This window comes from Phyllosticta citriasiana (genome assembly GCF_038021145.1).
Source record: "Phyllosticta citriasiana strain CBS 120426 chromosome Unknown IWZ02scaffold_6, whole genome shotgun sequence".
Taxonomy (NCBI): Eukaryota; Fungi; Ascomycota; class Dothideomycetes; order Botryosphaeriales; family Phyllostictaceae; genus Phyllosticta; species Phyllosticta citriasiana.
In genome coordinates this window covers 1,168,454-1,182,804 of record NW_027117283.1, presented here as the reverse complement: position 1 = coordinate 1,182,804, position 14,351 = coordinate 1,168,454, and the positions used below count along the sequence as shown (strand labels likewise).

The window sequence follows — 14,351 nt, the reverse complement described above, 5'->3', positions numbered from 1 at the left end:
GTATTGTTGAGCGTGTTGGGTGGCCTCGTGCAAACTGGCGCTCTGGGGTCGGAGATTGCTGTTGCCGTTTTGGCGGCCGCGGCAGCGAATGCCACTGATGATTTGAATGCGATTATGATGAGCGATAGGTCGATGGAGGTTGAGGGTCTTGATGATGCTGGGTACGAGAGGAGAGCGGGATTGGAGGGTACGACTGAAATGCTGAGGGAGCTTTGATAGGTTGGAGGTGTGAGGGTAGGGGTACTGCATGCAGGGTGTTGGAATGGACGACCAGCAGTAGATGATTAAGAATCATGGCTTTGACACCTTGTACTTCTTCTTCTGCCACTTCTCCTTGGCCTCGGGATGCTACTTGGTGAAGATTTGAAAAGCAAGCGCCGCCTGCTCGCCCTCTGCTGTTGAAGACCTTTCCAAGCCTTCTGGTTTATCTGGCTTGACGACGCGTAGCAGTCAGGCAGCTAGCCAGTCACCTCACCACATAGCACAGCACAGCAGAGCCCCGCCGAGATTCGTGTGTCGTTGGCGGCAAACAAACGGTAGATAAACAAGCCAGCAAGCGCCATCATCTCTCAACCTCCATCCTCTCCTCTCCATCAGCTTACTGTCAGAGGTCGCGATCATCGGCTAAACTCAGCCTCCAAAATGGCCAACAACTTCTTCAACAGCTTCAACAACTTCATCACCAACTGCACCGAGCAAGCCCAGAAGCTCTTCGACAAAACGACCGAGTACGTCTTCTCCATCAAGTGGGAGGACCTGCCCGAAAACATCAAGACGTACGTCCAGGAGAACCCGCGCGAGGCCGGCTTTCGCGTCGTCGGCGGCGTCGTCTTCTTCGCGCCCGGACTCATCACTGGCCCGCTGCTTGGAATGCTTGGATTCACGGCTGCTGGACCTACCGCTGGTAAGTTGCAGTGTCGTCAACGTTGTAGCTGTGTCGCGGCTTCGTTGTGCTAACGCAGAGGATGATGCGGTATAGGCTCCATCGCGGCCGCGTGGCAGGCGTTGATCGGTCCCGTTGCTGCGCGCTGGTTTTTCGCCACGCCCCAGACGGCGGCCATGGGTGGTTACGGTGCACCAGTCGTTGGCGGCGTCGTGAGCGCGGTTGCCGGTTGGCTTTTCGCGAAACCGACGGGAAATGGAACCGAGACAGGTGGTTACAAGACCCCCGACAACGACACGCGGATGCCCGCCTGAGGAGCTTGTGGGAATATCCAACAACAAAGGGCCTAGCACGGCCAGCACCACGCACGCGACAGTAGTCAAATCGGAAGTGGGAGACAGAACAAGGGATCGAACGATGCTTGTCGTGGGGTATCTTCGAAACAGACAAGAAAGAACGTGCAGAATTCCAATCCAAGATCAACTCAACACCTCCACAGCAAACCTCCTGACTATATAATTTAGAAAATGCCATGCAAAGATGTCTCAGCTGCCACTGCGGGGGACCAGCTTGTCAGCGAGCACCGAGCGACTGCAGTGCAATCTGAAGCTCCTTGACTGCGGTGGGAACATCTTCAAAGTTCAACGCCGAAATGGCCCACTTGGCGTGCTTTTGAGCATTCATAATTGAATCATCGTCCATTTCATATGCCCTTGAGCTCGTGCTTTCAACACTGGGTGTCACGCCGCTCATTTGCATGTCGAGCGGCGCTGGTGGTGCAGCACGAGGGGCTGGAGGAATGTGGTTTGTGGTAGGCAAGGGGGCGGGGGCAGACCGATAAAAGTCCTGAGGGTCGGAAGCAGAGGGCTGTGATGCCGCAGGGTCCGCAGGTGCTGCAGGGGCAGAAGGTGCTGATGCCATTGGAGTATCGGTATCCATCGGCTGCTCCGGAGCAGTTGGTAAACCTGGCGCGGCGTTTTCAGAAGTAAAGGTTGGAACCGTTGGAAAGAATCCACCCCCAACCGAGGTTGTTGAACCCTTTCGGCTGGGAGAATCTAGCGGAGAGACATCATGCTGGGGTGGTGGAGGGAAGGGAGCCGCGTTGGAAGGCCCTGAAGGCCCGATTTCCTCTGTCCCGGATCGGTCAAAAGCTGGAGCTGGGGAGGGCGCAAAAGATGGAGGCGCGTCTTCCACAGTCGGTTGCAGCGATTGGCCGTTGTTGATGTTTTGTACTTCGGGGTCGTTCGGATCGAGAGCTGGAGGATCTTCTTCCGGGGCGGGAGATGGAGACTGGACAGGATTCGACAAGTTGGGATCCTCGCCTGCCTTCAAGGCCTTGGCTATACGCAAGGCATGGTATTTGGCGAACTTGGACTTGGCTGCGATTTCAGGTTCAAGTGGGCCCCAGATGGCCAATAGGTCCAGAAAGGTCGCGGCAGCACGAAAAGTGTCGGCCGTTTGACTATATCGCGTCAGAAATTTGCACTGAACATGGGAGACAGATTCTATACGCAGTCACTTTATTGGCCCTCACAGTATTATCAGCCCTTTGGAACGTCTCGAGCGCAAATTGCTCCAGGTACGCCTTGGCTGCAACCTCGTCCAAAATGGCGTCGTTGTCGGGATTCTGCTCCTTTATTTTCTCGAGCTTGTCCATCAGGGCGGTCGTGTATGTCATGCATTCCTCGTCGTTCGTATGAAGGCCCTTGCCAATAATCTGGTTGACGACATGGTACTCGCCTGCAGCCTGTTAGTCGCCAGTGTTGTCGGGGTTTGGCTGCAACTTACACCAGTAGGCAATGACGGGCTTGATCTTTTCGAGCTGAGAGGCGCGCAGGGAAAAGCGAGTAATGTCGGCCGCCTTGAGGCCCGCAGGAATTTGGGGCGGCATGGTTGATGGGATTCAGTTGCAAGAGTGGCAGAGAGCAGGTGCAGATGCGGCTGGTGGTGGGACGTTGAGGGATTCTGCCGCGGCTTTCACCGCCTGTCGGGATCGGCGGGAGCTCTGGCCACCGGGAGCATGTCGAAACCCCGCGAAATTCTGAGGCCAGCTTGCCGTAACTGAACAAGCTATAAACTACCCCGTCCGCGCTCTGCCGCGTTGGTTACTCCCATTCCTGTACTACCACCCTCTCGCGCTTCCCCTACAGCTTCACGTTCGTTATGGTCCAACTCAAAGCTCTCGCTGCTGCGGCAGCCGCCCTTTGTCTCTCAGCCCCAGTTTTGGCTGAGAGACTGTATACGAAGAGCTCGCCCGTCCTCCAAATCGACCACAAAAGCTACGACAAGCTAATTGCAAAATCCAATTACACCTCTGTAAGTGATTTGGAGACCTTCGCGGACCAATTCGCCTGCAGCACACGCTGACCACTGCGCAGATCGTGGAGTAAGCCCTGCTGAACGACTCCACTTTACCCCAGACTGACTAATGGCGAACACCCCAGATTCTACGCGCCCTGGTGCGGCCACTGCCAGAAATTCATGCCTGCCTACGAAAAGGCCGCCATGAAACTCGCCGGTCTCGCCCAAGTCGCCGCCATCGACTGCGACGATAAGGATAACAAACCGCTCTGCGGACGAATGGGAGTGCAAGGATTCCCGACCCTGAAAGTTGTTCGCCCTGGCAAGAAGAACCCTGTTGTTGAAGACTATGAGGGCGCCAGGAGTGCGAAAGCCATTGTGGATGCCGTTATGGAGAAGATTCCCAACCATGTCAAGAGAGTAGGAGACAAGGACTTGGACGACTTTTTGAACGAGGCCAACAACACGGCCAAGGCTATCCTCTTCACTGAGAAGGGCACAACAAGCGCGCTTTTGAGGGCGCTTGCGATTGACTTTTTGGGAAGCGTCCAATTTGCCCAGATCCGGAACAAGGAGAATAAGGCGGTAGAGACATTTGGGGTCGAAAAATTCCCTATGCTCGTCCTGCTGCCCGGCGGTGATAAAACGGCCCTTGTTTATGATGGCGAGCTCAAGAAGGACCCAATGGTGGAATTCGTTTCCCAGGTTGCCGCTCCAAATCCCAAACCTGGTGATGCCAAGGCGGACTCGAAGAAGGACCCCAAGACCAAAGACAAGAAGAAGGAAACCAAGAGCAAGACTGACATCAAGGAGGAGAAGGGACCTGAGGGTAAGAGAATTCCAGCCATATCCTATCCTGAGTGTATCAGCGCTCGATGCCTCAATCCTCAAAAGTCGCTGTGTCCATTTGGTTCGGTGGCTAGCAAATGACAACGTGCTAACATTGACCAACAGACAAGAAGCCTGCTCCCGAGTCTGACGCTCAAAAGCCAATGGAAGCCAAGGAAAAAAAGCCGCTGGTTTCCGTCATCGAAGTCGACGGCCATCTCAAAGGCGCATGCCTGACCACCCAAAGCAGCAATTGCATTGTGGCGTTCCTCCCCACCAAGAAAGGCGAGGAAGCGACGGGAGATGCAAAGGAGGCTCTGGATGGCCTCGCTGGCGTGCTGAAGAAGCACCAGAGAGGCGGACATCGCACATTTGCAGCATATCAGGTACCTGCGGACATCGAATCATCGGCCAAGCTGCGCAAGGAGCTAGATTTGAAGGCAGAAGGAGTTGAGATTGTTATTACGAACGCGAAAAAGGGATGGTGGAAGCACTACACCAAGGATGACTTCTCGGCTAAGAACCTGGAGGACTGGATTGATGCGGTCAAGATGGGCGAGGGTAAGAAAGAAAAACTCCCCAAGGGTGTTGTGGTTCAGGGATTCAAGCTTCCGGGCCCGGAAAACCCGACGGTGAAGAAGTCTTCTACCCATGCAGGTTCAGTCAAGGAGCAGCCGAAGGAAGAGGACCAGGATCACGATGAGCTGTGATGTGCTCAAGGGATGAAGGAAACAGGGGATTGGCGCTTGCGGTAGGTTTTTAGTCGAATTTATTGCCTGATTGTGTCTCGAAAGTTTGGCTGCCATCATGAAGCAACTGTGCTCGCCATCTACGTCTTCCAGGTTGGATCACTTTCTCTTCTCACGTCAACCAAGATTAGCAGAATCAAGACTGCCGTCGTCAGCTGAAATCACGCACAAGTCAGTCAATCATCTCAAACCGCGCCAGGATTCTGGGCCACTCATCCCATCTACGCCAAAGCCACCAAAACGAGCAGCACGAGACATACCAGCAAGCTGCCAATCATGATGACCAGCATCTCCCAGCCGCCCGCCAGGACCTTGCCCCTGATGATGGCGCTCTGCTGGCGCCAGAAGCGGAACGCGCCGAGCAGCGCGACGGCAATGGCGCATCCGATGAAGGTCGATGCCAGCGGAATGCCCAGCACGTAGAAGCCCAGGTGGGCATCCGGGTGCAGCGAGTGCTGCAGGCGGAACAGCTGGGCGAGAATCACGCCCGTCATGCTCAGCGCGATGCTGGTGCGCAGGTAGCCGAGATAGGTGCGCTCGAGGGCTGTAGAACAAAGTCCGAGGGGTCATGAGTTAGCGTGGTGGTGATCTTGGGTTGGAGGAGATGGGGGTTCCTCGAGGCTTTGGATACGTGGAGTTGATTGCTTTGCTTTGCTTACTTACCCAAGTGATCTCTCATGCCCTTGACCTCGACTGTGACGCTGACGTGCCGTTTCCACCACCGCTGCACCGCCTGCCACCACCGAGGGCCGGTCAGAGTGCTCCGCATGCTGCCGCTGCCGCTGCCCGCGCCACTGCGCGTCTGTGATAGAGCATCACTGCCGCCGTCTCCCGGTTCATTCCCACTTCCATGAGTCCGGCGCCGGGACAACCGAGACGCTGCTCCTGTCGCCGAGGAAGACGAGGACGACGAAAAGGGAGGCAGAGCAGCGAGCTCCGTGGCTTCGCGTAGGTTCGGGTTGCTGAGCTTCGTGTCGTCGAGGTCCTCAGGTGGCCTCTTTTCGTGATTGCATGGTCCGGCGTCAATGAATTCGTCGTCTGCTCTGCGCTTGCCCTTATCCTTGGGCTCGCTGCCGTCCTCATACTCTTTCCCCTCATCCTTGCCCTCGCGCGCGTTCGAAGAAGACGAGCTCAAGCTTGTTCCCGATGCCGCAGTCGTGGTGTTGGTCGTGCGAAAAAAAGCTGTTGAATCCTTCCCCTCCTTGTGCTCAGCTTGACCATCCCCGCCAGCAACTCCACCGCTAGCTTGAGGGCAGTGCAGCGAAGAGCAATTTGCCGATTTAGCCAACTCCTCAGCGCCTGCTTCAGTCTCGAGATCAGCGGCGGCGTCGTTGGTCTCCATGGTCGCGTGCCCACTTATCGGAAGCGTTCCAGATGACGTGCTCGCGGGAGGCACCGCTGCAGGGACCGTGACGTCCGCGACGGCAACGGCGGCGGCGTCATCTCTGACATTGATATGACTGGTACTCCACCTCTCTTCTCTGGCCTCTGCATCACTTGGTCCGCCTTCCCTTCTTTCTTCTTCTTGTCCAGGCGGCATCGTCGGTTGTGGAATCAAATGCGCGCCAATCCAGCGATCGCAAAATGATCAAACATCAGCAACCGGCCGATTCTTTCTTTTTGACAGCGGCGCCGGACGGCATGGCTTGAATAGCAAAAGGGCGGATGATGGTGGTTTTGTTTGTGGAGAAGACGAGACGGTGAAGAGGCGGCATAAGAGGTTAAGCGTGCGAGGAAACACTGCGTCCGCAACTGCTGTGATTGCACAGCCTGAATGCTGCCGGGACTAGCTCTCCAGACGCACGCAAGGCGGGCGGATGAGGCTCTGGGGCGGCTTTGCTCGCCGGATGGTTGGCTGGCTTGCTTGCTGCACTGCGGGGATGGATCGATGTGTTTTGTCTGGCCATGTCCAGTCCGTTTGGTCACCGACTTGTGGCACAGCCAACAACAGCAAACGCTGATCAAGCAAGTCGGCATCCCACACGACATCGAAATTCCAAGATGAATTCAACGATTGCTATTCTGGTTCAATGACCTGGTTCTTGAAAGAAAGATGACATGGATACCCAAACGAAAGCTAAGCCTGCTCCGCGCATTGTCAAAGAGAAAGATGCTCCAACGAATGAGCCAACCTCCACTTCTACAACGACACGACATCAACCCAATCCACAACTAAAGTGGCGCCTGAGTCTCCTCAACGTGGACTTCACCTTCCGCTTACCTCCTCGCTTCGGTTTGTCCTCCTCGGAATCGGAATCGAAATCAAAGAAAGATTGTGGCTCCGGCTCCGGCTCCGGCTGCGGCTGCCACGGATAGCACTCGTACCCATAGATCCCGCAACGCCCGCAACGAGTTGCGCCATCGCAAAGCTCCCTGGCTCCATCGAGCTCGCAAGGGACGCACACACCAGCTCGTTGGCTGAGGTTTCGGTCGTCTGTTCCACCTTGCACCACGTTCTCTCCGTCCTTTGCCCTCCAGAAGGCTCTGCGGCGACAGAGGCGACGAAATGAGTCCCTTACTGAAAGTACCTCTTCGCCGCCCTGGTAGCTGAATGGAGTTGTCGGCAGAGCCATGCCCGATGTGCGGCCAGGTGTTTGGACGCCGGCAGGGGCGCTTTCTAAGCCTTCCGCGTCTGCAATGGTTTCGACGTCTTCCCACGAGGCGGAAGAATCCATGTAAACACCACTATCGGGATTTGCATCTCTCAAAGTGGATGTGCGTGAACGATCGACTTGTTTCAGTGCATTCGCTTTCTTCTCCAACTTCTTCCTCGACTTCAATGTCATGAGAGAGGCAATCGAGCTTCCACGACCCCCACGATACCACGGCAACGGCGGTGGCGGATCATACTCTTCCACGAGGCTGTCCGAGTGCGACCTGGAATCATCCTGCAGAGTATCGCAGTTCTCATCGGTATCGCTGTCACCTTCCGGCGCAGTGTAATAGTCTCCGTCGGATGCAAATGACCCAGAACCGCTAGCAACACCACCACCTCTCAGCCTCCCACGACGGTCTGGATTAATTCTGAATCGGATCCGAATACAGCAGCACCAGAAGCTCTCGCTTTCCTCATCGGCCATCTCTGCCGAAGCATTTGACCTTGCATTATGAAGACATTTCTTGGAGCTCTTTTGCCGCAAACAGTGCCTTTTCCACGGATATGGCTTTTCGCCTTTGATGATAAGCTGGCGACACCGTTTGCACGGTCTGAAGCTCCTGAGATCGACGCCCCTGGGTCCAGGAACATGGGAAACCTGGCATTGCGTGCAGTGGCGTAGCCCGTACCTGGCAGATCTGTGAAAATGCAGTGCTTTGGGTCTGAGGAGGTGCAAATCTGGCGATTGGGCTGTGGTTGCATCGTCCGAGGAACTCGAGGGAGGGATGACACTGATGGAGGGGATGACCTGTCCGTCAGGTCGGACGCTGCCTCGAGCGACTACAGTGGAGGGTTTGACCTTTTTCTGTCGATTGCGATCCTCCTGTTGATACTGCCAGTTGACAACGCGCAAATACGACTGTATGCTTGAATCTGATGGGCGGTGAGGACGAGCGGAAGCATCGGCGCTTGTGGCGTCAACATTGCCTTGGTGTGCTTCAGAAATTGGATTTGCATCAATGTCGTGGTGGCTAGGTGGAGGCGAATCGGTTTGCTGACCATCCTCACTCACACTTCCAGCGGCAACAGAAGTACTGATGCTGGTATCGTCTGGATCCTCAATTACGCTTTCAGCAGGAGAAGCAATAGCTTCATCGGCGGCACAGTCAAGCTCAACTATGGGGCTTCCAACAGAAGCATTGACGGGTGAAGTGAACTCATCATCAAAAGCACCATCGAGAAGGGGCAATGCTGAAGGCCCTGCACCACCATTTGAATTGCCGTTTTCTCTGTCAGTTGGATCAGGTGATTCGTGCGCATCAACGCCATTGGTCACGGGCAGGGGGTCGGGGTTGACCACGCGCAGAGTGCCGTTCCCATTGTTCACGTCCTGGTCGTCGCCATTGACCACGTGCAACGGCCCTCTCTCCTGCTCCATTTCGGTGGAGGTTGACGAACTCGGGCTCCACGAGCTTGTGGGTTGAGTCGCATTCTGTCCATCACCGCCCACTTCGTCAGTGTTGATGGAGGAGACAGATAGCGCGAAGCGAACGTGGCGGTCATTTACAGCACTCCTTACCGGAAATGTGGACGAGGATGGTGTTATGCTGGACCGAGGACTGTTGTTTGGGGAGCCACCTCCATGTCCATTGACTCCGTTGACTCCGTTGACTCCGTTGACTCCGTTGACAAATGGTACCACTGGCCACACGGCAATCTCGTCTTCAAAATTCGGTCCATAGCCATTGGTAACAGCGTTCTGAATTCCATTGAGGCCGCCCGTGGTGTCAACTGCTCCGTCAACTGTCGTACCCACCTGTTCTACAGCAGTGTCGTCTTGAGAATTTGGTTCCGTACCCAAATGTCCTCCGGCAGTACCGCCTTGAGGATCTGGTGCCGTGCCCACCTGCCCTCCAGCAGTGCCACCTTGAGGATTCGGTTGAGGGCCACCGGGAACAGCACGCGGGCGCTCTATATTATGACGCTGGGCCACGAAGATATTCAAGGGTCCCTCCACGAAGATATTGAGGGAACGCCTCGTCGATCCTTGCCGGCTGCGCGGTCTTCGTTCCCTGGTGTTTTCTGTGGGGTGGAGAGCGCCTTCTCCTTGGTTGCCTCCTTGGCCGCCCTCTGCATCGCGCTCTGACGACCGGCTTCTTTGGGGGAAGAGGTTGCTCAGATTCTGATGTAAGAAAGGTCCAAACGAATCTTCGTCAACGCGTGGGTTCAGTCTTCGCCACCTTTGAAATTGAGAGCGCAGACTGCTGTTACTGCTGCCTGTCCTTGGCCTCTCTTCACCCTCCCCAGCTGGCTGGGGTCGGTGGTTAGAACCTTGACGTCGCTCCGGCTCCCGTTGTGGTGGCATCCCGGACCGATCAGCACACGTATTCCCGTATTGCTGATAGGAATCCTGTCGATCCCCAACACTGCTTCCAGCCAGCCCCATAGTGCTTGCATTATCATGACTCTGAAGTCGTGGGTGTGGAGAAGCTTGTCGACTTGACAGAAGAGATGCACCAAGGCTAGCCTGCGATGGAAGTGACGGAGATGCCCAAGGAGTGGGAACAAGACCCTGCGGCCTCGAAGCAGATTGAACACCATGCGGCAGATGACTGACAGGCGTTGGAGAAGTGCTTGGAGGGTTCACAGGCCGTGGCATTTCATCATTCAAATCCGACCGTCTTCCAACCTGTGCGACGAAATCGGCCATCTGCCCCCGAAAGCTCCGAGCTCTGTGGCGTAAATCTCGAAAAATGATGCGCTGACCATCCCCTGGTATCTCAATAGTGGGCAGAGGCCTGGGACGATTCCGACGGAAGAGGCTCTTCAACTTGCGCATGACTTTTCGTGTCCGACCACCCCCTCTCAGTCTGCTGGCAAACGACCGGGACAAGCGGCCGTCTTCAGTGGCATAACCCAGGACCCGAGCGACAGCTCTGACCGTCTGTCCTGCGTCGCCCTCTCCCTCATCCTCTTCAATCAATGTGTTCGCTTCTTCATCGCCTTCTTCTCGCCGAAAACGCCTGCGCTGACGCAAGTGGCTGCCAGGATACGGTGAAGGCGGTCGTGGACGACGCCGACGGTGAAAGCCGTTGTTCTGGGGAGAAGTAGCATTGCTGCTGCCAGCATCATCATCTCGCGTAGGCAGCGAATCGAATCGTGTTCTGGGAAATCTTCGCAGTGGCGAGGAGACTGGACTCAAATTAAGACCACCAAAAGCATGAAGGGGATGTTGCTGTAGCGGCGAGCGGCGTGGAGTTAATCTGAGGCGATCAAAAGGTTGCAGAGGCTGCGGTGGCGTGCGACGCGGTGTCAAACGATTGAGGCTACGGCAAGGGTACGGGTCATCTCGCTGAGGCGGAGTACGGAGCGGCGTCAAGTTTATACGTCGAAGCGGACCGTATAGGGCCGAGTGATTGGAGTTTCTGGTATGAGTTGGCGACGTCCTCGGTGTGACGTTGATGTGTCTCAACAACGTTGGATGCGGATCACTGGCGCACGGCAGGAGGTCCAGATGCTTGTTACGTTCCTGGATCTCATGAAATCGGTCCATATCCACTGAATCTGGCGATTTCGAGAGTGATTCCGGTTCCACCGGCGATGTCGTTCCATGTAGGTCTTCCGTCTTGGATTGCAGTGAATCATGAAACTGCTCTTCTTCGATCGGATCCTGCTTCGGTATTGATTTCGAAGGATGAGACAACGGGACTGACTTCTGAATGGCATCTGAAAGCGGGCCATTCGAGGGATTACTGACTGTAGGTGTGATCGAGAGGCTGGTGCGGTCAGGGGCAAATGTGACAATGGGGCTCGACCCAACATGGCTTGACCTCCGGCTTTCTTCTACAACAGAGAGATTTCCAAACTGCGATTCAACGCCATGAAGAGACGTATCCATCGCTTTGCGTTTCTCCTGCTGCAATTGAGCCCGGTCCGCTGGACTCAGCGATACTGGTTCTGACACCGCCTTTTCCTGCATCAGGCGAGCAAAGCGGTTTTCTCTTTCGTCCTCGACAGCCTCTACATCGTAATCCATAATTGCATCGTCCCCTTCGTCTTTCGTAATTTGGTTTTCGTTGACTTTGAGGGCCAAATAACCTGCAATCAATATTTCACGAAACGGCCGCCGGGAAGAAGGCTTGGAGACATTACGACCGTGGTCTACATCAACAGCATCATCCGGCATCCCACTGTTGCTGTGTACCCCCGACCGTTCAACAGTCATCTCCATAGCATCTTGTTGTGTAACACCCGTCTGGTTCTCTTCGTCGTCATTTCGAGGACTGAGGCCAGGAGACATGGTCGAGCTTGTGCTGGGTCCTCGGGTATTTGGACACGGAGAATTGTCGTTACAAGTAAACTCATCTTCATCACCAATACCACCACCACCTCGAAGAATGCATCGGATCGGCAGTTTGTACTCATTGCGGACGTCCGGTGCCGTCAGATGCGAAGACCGAGTGGACAAGCGTTCTCGACTCCCTGAAGTGGATTCAGAATCGGAATCGCCTGCGCCTTGAGGAACTCTGCGAGGCGATATTGACTTGTTTCGCGGTCGAGGGCGGGAACCTGCTGCCCGGCGCTTAGGGGAACATATCGTTAGATCATCATCTTTCTCCACACTTTCGACAATGACAAAGCAATCGTCATCCTCGTCTCCAGTATTCTGTGGTTGTTTTGGACTGACAGGATGATCTACCCATTCAAAGTCATCTACCGTTAAGTCCACAACCTCGCGGTCTTTTTCTTGGGAAGTGGATGTCCGACAGCCAACGTCTTCCTGATCCTTGTCCTTCTTTTTTCGTGGACTTCGTCGACGGATTGAAAGGTCTTTCCGTTGGGAGTGATCAATCGGTAATTCCTCCTCCTTGCGCGAGGCAGTCAATTTTCCAGAGGCATCGTTCTCCTTATCTTCTTCTTCGGTTATTTTTCGTCGTTTTGATGCACGGTGGTCTAACCCCGTTGGAGGAGAATAAGCCCGTTGGAGGTAGTCAAGCGCTGGTGCCTCTTCAACGTGCTCTTCCTCCTGGACATCGGATTTCCTCGGGATCAAGTATTTTTCCAAAGGAAAATCACGGTCTGAGTGGCAATGGCAAATGCGAATACTGTTGACGGGTCAGCTTCTCTCCAGCCGAACATCGAGCACCAAGACATACTACTTGTTCAGCTCATCCTCATCATCGGTGTGCTTGCCAATCGAGATAAAGGGGACATCCTGGAGGGTTCCAAACGGTCCGTGTACCTTCTGTACATGCTGAACGAGCTTGGAAGCCGAGCGCCAATCGAATTTGCGTTCTTTGTCTTCCCTGCAAAAGTCGCACAGACGTTCGCAATCGCAAATGGAGAAGTCGCCGGAGCAGAGCCAAATGAATTGGTTGTGCCTGTGGGAGGTGTCGCGGCAGGGCATGCTCGCGAAGTTAATGACGGTATGTGGATAATATCCAGCAGGCGGAATGTGTATTGCGCGAACGACGAGTGGCTATAGAGACAGGCTGATACGATTATTCGAGACGTGGAGGCGGATCTGCGGTTCAATCTCGCAGTGAAAAGAAACATAGAGATGGTGCGGATAGAGATGCAAAATGACACTCGAAAAGTAGCGCTGGCAAGTGTCAACAATCGATTGCTGGGTGAGTGATGCAAAAGGAGAGACTGAGGACTGACACGAGTAGCACAGAATTCGATCCAAGGAGCCCGGCCCAGAGCACGCAAGTAATTCCTTCCTAGCCCTTCTCTGAGTTGACGACGCGAAGCTCCTTCCCCCATTATGGCTGATGTGCAAATCCTGCTCCTAGTCGACGGTTGGTCGTGCCCGCGAGAGTTCCTTCCCATCCTGGCGCGACCCTTTCAGCGCGTACCGACATTCGGCAATATCACGCCCCATAGAGCACGAAAGTCATCCAACAAAGCAGGTCTCCCAGTCGAAGTTTGAAGCTGAAGGGAAGAATCCTGTGCGAGGACCAGCCTCGTCACAGCTAGTCCATGGGGATTCTCGTAGACCTCATGAAGTCCAACTCGTAGTCGTCTGTGACGTCTCCGCGCACTTCTTTGAGCCTGTCTCGGCGCAACATGCGGAAATGCAGAAGCGCGACTGCAATGATGGAAACCACGACGAGAAGGATGCCGGTGATGACGATGGGGTCAAGCACACCCATGGTGTTGTTGGGCTAGAAGTGAAAGAGCGACAGGAGTGTCGAGAACTTGGCGGGGTCGTGAGGCGCTTGCTTTGCGCCCGTATGTAATGTGGTTCAGAACTCCAGGTCTTGATCTAGGTGAGTTGTCGCGTTGATTCTTCGGTAGGTATGCGACAACGTGGGAAAGTCTGTTTAGACGCTGAGAAATCTTGATTGTCAGAAACATCGAGGTCTGATCTTGAGTTCATGAGAATGCGCACCGGATGTCAAGGATTTGATGCTTTCCTGGGAATGCTGGTGATGGATTGGGATTTTGGCGGACGAGGGCGAAGATGTTGGGTCGTGGCCTTGGGGGGCAGACGATGTCAACGTAGGCGTCTAAAACTCCACTAACTGCCTGACTGGAGGAAGGCGTGGACCTTCAAAGGGCTTGAGCCGCGACGGCGACAACTACAAAGTTGCCGCCGGACACCTGAAGTGTCAACCCTAGCCACTTGAACGGCGCATAACGAAAACCCAGGCCCTTCATGGTGTGGAAGTCTAGTAGAATCAAAGTAAGCTATCTAATAACAGGAGCCTGCGGTAATTCACCTCAAATATCGACTAACCTTCACCAAAGGCAGATTCCCTCATGACTCTTCTCACGAATCTTCTTCAATCTGGCGGCTGCATTCTCAACACCACGATCGCACCATCGTAGAGTGACCCCCAAAGGAAGACACCAGAAGTTCTGCGCAGGCAAGGTGTAACATACCTGTCAAAATCTTGTAGACTGGTAAAGCCGCATTGAGAAATATGTGAGCGACTTGTACCCCAGTCATCCTCTTCATGACATATACGAAGGTTGGAAAGAATTCAAC

General features: G+C 54.7%; 4 protein-coding genes across 4 annotated transcripts; 2 read left to right on the top strand and 2 right to left on the bottom strand.

The window, feature by feature from the left end:
- Window positions 1-642: 642 nt before the first annotated feature.
- Window positions 643-1,197, top strand: IWZ02DRAFT_432887 (uncharacterized protein; the record flags this gene model as incomplete). Its single annotated transcript, XM_066766245.1, has 2 exons — window positions 643-904; window positions 980-1,197. 2 exons carry the CDS (start codon window positions 643-645, stop codon window positions 1,195-1,197), a joined length of 480 nt encoding a protein of 159 aa, XP_066623116.1.
- Window positions 1,198-1,359: 162 nt separating this feature from the next.
- On the bottom strand, window positions 1,360-2,795 carry IWZ02DRAFT_258310 (Vta1 like-domain-containing protein). The gene is made up of 3 exons (XM_066763287.1): window positions 2,672-2,795; window positions 2,395-2,623; window positions 1,360-2,345 (listed from the first exon to the last, which is right to left on the bottom strand). The coding sequence occupies exons 1-3, from the start codon at window positions 2,772-2,774 to the stop codon at window positions 1,457-1,459; spliced, it is 1,221 nt and encodes a 406-aa protein (XP_066623115.1). The 5' UTR covers window positions 2,775-2,795; the 3' UTR covers window positions 1,360-1,456.
- A 139-nt stretch (window positions 2,796-2,934) lies between these two features.
- Window positions 2,935-4,160, top strand: IWZ02DRAFT_450844 (thioredoxin-like protein). The gene is made up of 3 exons (XM_066767490.1): window positions 2,935-3,199; window positions 3,262-3,269; window positions 3,328-4,160. The coding sequence occupies exons 1-3, from the start codon at window positions 3,047-3,049 to the stop codon at window positions 4,112-4,114; spliced, it is 948 nt and encodes a 315-aa protein (XP_066623114.1). The 5' UTR covers window positions 2,935-3,046; the 3' UTR covers window positions 4,115-4,160.
- Window positions 4,161-4,982: 822 nt separating this feature from the next.
- IWZ02DRAFT_376432 (uncharacterized protein) lies at window positions 4,983-5,530 on the bottom strand (the record flags this gene model as incomplete). Its single annotated transcript, XM_066764889.1, has 2 exons — window positions 4,983-5,305; window positions 5,425-5,530. The coding sequence occupies 2 exons, from the start codon at window positions 5,528-5,530 to the stop codon at window positions 4,983-4,985; spliced, it is 429 nt and encodes a 142-aa protein (XP_066623113.1).
- Between the last annotated feature and the right edge of the window lie 8,821 nt (window positions 5,531-14,351).